General features: G+C 41.8%; 1 protein-coding gene across 1 annotated transcript; it reads right to left on the minus strand.

The window, feature by feature from the left end:
- Positions 1 to 4192: 4192 nt before the first annotated feature.
- LOC148584462 (uncharacterized) lies at positions 4193 to 4963 on the minus strand. Its single transcript, XM_088518461.1, has 2 exons — positions 4661 to 4963; positions 4193 to 4537 (listed from the first exon to the last, which is right to left on the minus strand). The coding sequence occupies exons 1-2, from the start codon at positions 4961 to 4963 to the stop codon at positions 4193 to 4195; spliced, it is 648 nt and encodes a 215-aa protein (XP_088374587.1).
- Between the last annotated feature and the right edge of the window lie 1037 nt (positions 4964 to 6000).

The raw sequence follows: 6000 nt of genomic DNA on the forward strand, positions 1-6000 counted from the left end.
ACCCACAAATGCTCTCCCTGTAAGGATAAGCCTAGCTTGGCAAGTCTATGCGCCACCTCGTTTGCATTTTGGGAAATATGCTCCACCTTCCAGTCCAAAAAACCATCTAGACTCAGCTTCGCATCGTCCACTACTAAACCGTAGGATCCCCACCAGCTCCCCTTATTTCTCTAATGTTGGATGACTTCAAGCGCATCTCCTTCCAGTATTATTTTTGGCCACCCCATCTTAATACCCAACTCCACTACTTGCCACATACCCAGTGCTTCCGCTGAAGCAGGGTCTCGTATATAAGGTGTGTTTGCACAGAAAGTGGCCATCACCCTCCCATCGTGATTCCTTGCTGCCAGCCCCATGCTACTCCCCTTTGAGTCAAGAGATGTGTCCCAATTTATCTTCACATACCTTCAGGGGGTCTCTCCCAGTGTATGGCGTCCGTACACGGGCGGGATGCTTTGCTTTCTTGCCTCTATACAGATAAAGCGTTCTCTTGCTCAAATAAGTACTTGATAAGCGCCGAATGTTACACATTCAAGCCCCTTAATTTACATATGTTAATTCCTTAGCATTGTTATTTGTTTGATTTGGTTTTGTTTTTGTGTTTCAGGTCTTATTTGACAAACCATGGAAAATTGGGCTTAAAAGGGCAAAAAGCTAAGCATTCTGGATTTAGGATTGAGCGCAGCACTCCTGGGATGCGCACCTGCGCTTGAGCGTCTGCGCCCAGGGATCGAGTTTAAACATGCACTTGTGTGCACAATAGTTAAGCTCGAGCGCACTGTGCTTGAGCTCACAAGACCTCGGATTGAGCACACTCGGGCGTGTATTGCACGGCAGCAATCCTTTTCCAGCGTGGATTTGGTTTTCAGTCTCCCAATTGGACTGGGAGACTGACTTCCAGTTTTCTGAGGATTTCTAGGGTTTTTAGGGTTTTCCTAATCCCTATAAATAGGGCTCTAAACACTATAAACAGAGACACCGCTTTTCCTAGAGCTAGAAATCAGAAAATTGTCTTTGGAGCTTAGAAGATCATGAGCGGCTAAACCCCTTCGTGGGGTGTTGATGCAACCCTATCCAAGGACAATGGTTTGATTGTATTTAATTTCTATATTTTCAATTTATGCATGTTGATTGTATAACTATGAGGATTGCTACAATTGATTTCTGTTCTTCATATTAAATGCAATTGTTCTTAAATTCCAAAATCAATATTTGTGAAATTCTTTTCTTGTCTTAGAAAGTATTTTACTTTTGTTGATCTCAAATTATTCTTGTTTTCTGTGATTATGAGGATGATGGTTATGCAATAGGTTTAATTGACATATGATCAATAGGATTTGATAGGCCATGCCTAGGGAAAACGGATTGTACTACACCCTAGTTTAGTGTAATTTAGGAAGACAGTCCGTGCCAATCGAAGATGGGTTTCACTTATTCATTGATTGTATGTATCCTGTTAAAGAATTTGATAATTTATACATAGGGAAGACGGGTCGTACTGCATCTTAGCGGTTAGGTGGACGATCTGTGCCAACCAAAGATAGATTATGCTTATTCTTTAATAAGGTAGTTTCTTGTTTATTTATAACGTGCATAGAATGAATTTCTGTGATTAATTATGATTAACCATTGTTGTACGGATAGAGGTGAAGTCAATACCCTACTCTCTCTCTCATATATTTACTCTTTTTATTTTCATGCACTTTAGTTTTTAAGCAAATCAAATCAAATCTCCTTTTAATTAAGTTAACTTTAATCTTTTAAATTTTGATAATTAAACCCCTACAGTCCTTGAGGTTCGACACCCTCAATATAGCCGTATCCTATAAAGATTCGTCCTATTGCGAGTGGTTATTTTTAATTGATATTTTTGGTCACAAAAATACCACATCAGTACTCCTTCGCCTTCTGAATTACGGTTGTGGGTGATGTCAACTTCCCCCCAAACACAAATGTATTCCGACGAAACCATATCTACTGTGCTACTGACACAAAAAACTGCATCTCCTCCTCATCTAATTTCCCCAAGAGTTCCTCAAAAAGATGAAGAAAATCAACCTCAATGGTTGAGAATTTCTGTAGCTTTCGATTGCACTCCAGCCATACATCTTGAGCTAAGGGGCAACTCCAAAGAGCATGCCCTGGAGTCTCCTCCATCCTTTCACATAAGGGACATAGAGGATCAAGAGTTATATGTCTGTGGTAGAGATTTCCTTTTGTGGGTAATAAATTTTGGCATGCTTTCCAGATGAACATCTGGACGACCCGAGGCCCTTTCACTGCCCATATCTTGTTCCAGATCTCTCCACATGGACCCCTCACCGAACTCGTACCCATTTCCTCTTCCCCCAGCGATTGTGCTAGGTGGTATGCAATGCGGACCGAGAAAATCCTGTTCTTGGTTCTTGCCCAAACCATCCTATCTTGTTGTCTACTTGGTTTGATAACCAAGCTACATATAGCCTTTGCCTCCTCCTTCATGGATAATTCTTCAATCAGTGGAATATTCCACCCTTGATTCTCTTCATCCATTAGCTCCTGGACTTTGGCATCCTGGGTTAAGATTCGAATAGGGGTCTGCACCATGTGTGTTGTTGGTGTTGGAAGCCATCGATCACCCCATACGTGAATGGACTGACCATTTCCAACCTTCCATAATAAACCTGCTTGTAGTAATTTCTTCGCATTCCATATACTCCACCATGTAAAGGAGGGCTTGTTTCCTAGAGTTGATTCCAAAAAAGTGCCATTGGGAAAATACTTCTCCTGCAAAACTTGTGCAACAAGGGAGTTTGGATGTTGAACTAACTTCCAACCTTGTTTTACGAGGAGTGCTTGATTAAAATTCTCTAAATCTCGATAACCCAAACCTCCTTGTGCCTTACTCATCCCCATTTTGTTCCAACTCATCCAAGCCACCCTAGACAGGTTATCCTTGTGCCCCCACCAAAATCTTAACATCATCGAATTGATTCGCTTACATAACAATTTTGGAAGTTTGAAAACACTCATCATATACATAGGTATCACTTGGATGACAGACTTCAACAACACTTCTTTCCCAGCATGAGTGAGGAATTTCTCCTTCCATCCATTTAGCCGGTCTCATATATGCCCTTGTATTTTCTGAAAAGAACGTAAATGAGACTTACCAAAAATGGCTGGGAGACCCAAGTAATTTTCATATCTTTGAGTCGAATTTACTCCTGCTAAAGACTTTATATGTGCCCGAACTTTCATCTTGGTGTTTTTGCTAAAAAATATAGAGGTTTTCTCCTTATTTAATCTCTGTCCAGAGCTCTTTTCATACATCTCCAGAATCTCCTGCAGTTTATTCCATTCATCCAGGTTGGCTCTGCAAAATAGTAAGTTGTCATTTGCAAAAAAATGTGATTAAGCCTCACACCTCCTCTTGAGATAGGCAACCTTGTAATATGTTTTTTCATTTCAGCCCGACAAAGCATATGGCTTAGCTCCTCAGCACATAAAATGAAAAAATATGGGGAAAGAGGGTCCCCTTGGCGCAGCCCCCTAGAAGGAATAATGCGCCGATGAGCTTGACCATTTATCAACACTAAATATGACACCATACGTACACAAGTCATGACTTTCTGAATCCATCCTGAGTCAAACCCCATTTTAAGCATGATCCCCTCCAAGAAATCCCACTCCACTCTATCATACGCCTTGCTCATATCAAGCTTGAGCGCCATATATCCCTTTCGCCCCCTCATTCTTCCATTCATCATGTGCAACACTTCAAAAGCCTCCAAAATGTTGTCGGTGATAAGCCTTCCTGGCACAAAAGCACTTTGATAGGGAGAAATAATATCATACATCACTTTTTTTAACCTATTAGCTATGACCTTTGCCATTATTTTATAAATTACATTACATAAACTAATAGGCCTGAATTCAGTTACAATAGATGGTTTCTTTTTTTTGGGGATCAGGGCCATGTAGGTTTGATTTATAATAGGATCAAAATTACCACCACTCAAAAAACCAAGCATAGTAAGACAAACCTCATGATTTACTGTTTTCCAAGATTTTTGGAAAAAACATGCCGCATGTCCGTCCGGCCCCTGCAATTTCAGTGGAGCCATCCCCAGCAAAGCTGTCTCCACTTTCTCTATTTTATATTCGGCCAACAGCAAGTTCATAGTTTCCGTTACTCTTGGCCCCATTCCCTCTAGACATCAGTCCCAAACGTCCCACCTGTGGAGAATAACATTTGGAAATAATGGACGAAGGCCTCGCTGACTTCATGCTTTGTCTTCCAAACACCCCCTGCCTCATCCTTGATTTGAGTAATTCTATTTGCTTTTCTTCTCTGATTGGCCCATTCATGGAAGTATGATGTGTTTCGGTCCCCATTTTGAAACCAAGCCTGTTTTGCCCTTTGTTTCCACTTTAGATCCTCATGTTCTAGCATTAGAGCTATCTCTTTTTTAAGCATTTTGATCTCAGACTGATTCTGGGGTCTCTCATATTGTTGGAGCTTTTCTAACTGAGCCGTCTTTTTCTTCAAATTCCTCTATGTAGAACCAAACTTCTTACTCCATTGTAGCAATGCATTCCTATAATTTAATAAGTTGTTTGTTACAACAGCCATCCCATTCCCCTGATTGCTTCCTTTATTCCAAGCTCCTTATATAACCCCATGAAAGTCCTCCTCTAACATCCATTTTGCCTCAAACTTGCACCCTTTTGACGAGTGGTACCTCTCCTCTCTATATCCTCCAAATTTGATCAGCGGTTCGTGATCTGAAGAACGCGCTGCCAACACTTGCATTTCCCTTTCTTGGAAAATTGAGCACCACTCGTTATTAGCTAAAGCCCGATCCAGGCACTCCTTTATGGAACCACCATCCTCCCTTGCGTTGTTCCAAGTGAATTTTGACCCTTTATACCCCAAATCGCTCAAAAAACATTCCTCCAAGGTAGTGCGGAATTGCTCCATTTGCCTCTCCCTTCGTTCAACTCCTCCCTATTTCTCTCTCATATCCACTATTTCATTAAAGTCACCTACACTAAGCCATTGCCCTTGGGATAGATTATTGAGATGTTTTAACAAATTCCATGACTCATGTCGTCTTTCTACCTCCGGATTCCCATAGAAACCCGTGAATGTCCACTCCACTTCTTCCTCCGGTCACTTAACTATAGCATTAATATGGAGCCTTGAGAAATTTTGGATAGTCACATCACAATCATCCTTCCATAATAGAGCTAGTCCATCACTTCTACTGATAGAGTCCACTCCAAATAAACTTTCATATCCAAGCTTTATTCGAATCCGTTCCATTTCCTTATGAGTCTATCTTGTTTCGATGAGCAACAAAACGTTGGGCTTCTTCTCCTTATCCAAAAGGCATTGGTCTCGAACTACCGTCAGGTTCCCAAGCCCCCGGCAGTTCCAACTAATTAGAATCATGGCTGTTGGCGGGGCTGTTTCACAGCCTCCACCAATCCCATGATTTTTGGGTCATGCCTCCCTTCCCCTTCTCTCTCCTCCATGTCCCCTTCTTGTGGATTCTCGGAACATAGTAAATTTGCCACTCCTGGACTCTCCCTTGCTTTGTTCTTCCACACTCGTAGGCTATTTCCCGTTGGTGTTTCTTCCAAGGGTACTATATATTGTTCCATGTTCTCCAAGTCAGGAGAATTCTCCCTCTTTCTTTTGGACCCATATGCCTCCTCTTGCTCTTTTGTCTGTGGCCCATAGGATACCTTCTTTTGAGGACCCAAATCAGCCATCTTACCCTTCTTTCCTCCTGGGGCCCTCTCAAAACCCACAACGTGAGAATTAGAAGATCCCTTGGAAGGAAATTCTGCCACCTTTCTTATATTCCCTTTTAGTTGACCCTTTTGCGAATCTGGAGCTCTAGTGACTTCCCCCATCTGCCCTCTCCCTTTGTCAAAAATGCTAGCTGTAGTGTTGCACCATGATCCCCGCTTGGTATCTTCTCCATAAAATCTACTTCCATTATGCCCCTA

The sequence above is a fragment of the Corylus avellana genome, chromosome 7 (assembly GCF_965113065.1).
Source record: "Corylus avellana chromosome 7, dhCorAvel1.hap1.2, whole genome shotgun sequence".
In the NCBI taxonomy this organism is placed as follows: Eukaryota; Viridiplantae; Streptophyta; class Magnoliopsida; order Fagales; family Betulaceae; genus Corylus; species Corylus avellana.

What these genes read in the sequence shown, in the direction of transcription:
- LOC148584462 (XM_088518461.1), bottom strand. Translation starts at nt 4,963, where the DNA reads ATGGAGCAATTCCGCACTACCTTGGAGGAATGTTTTTTGAGCGATTTG. An exon ending in TAGAGGAGGACTTTCATGGG is followed by an intron (nt 4,538 to 4,660) that starts GTTATATAAGGA and finishes GGTTCTACATAG; the next exon opens with AGGAATTTGAAGAAAAAGAC.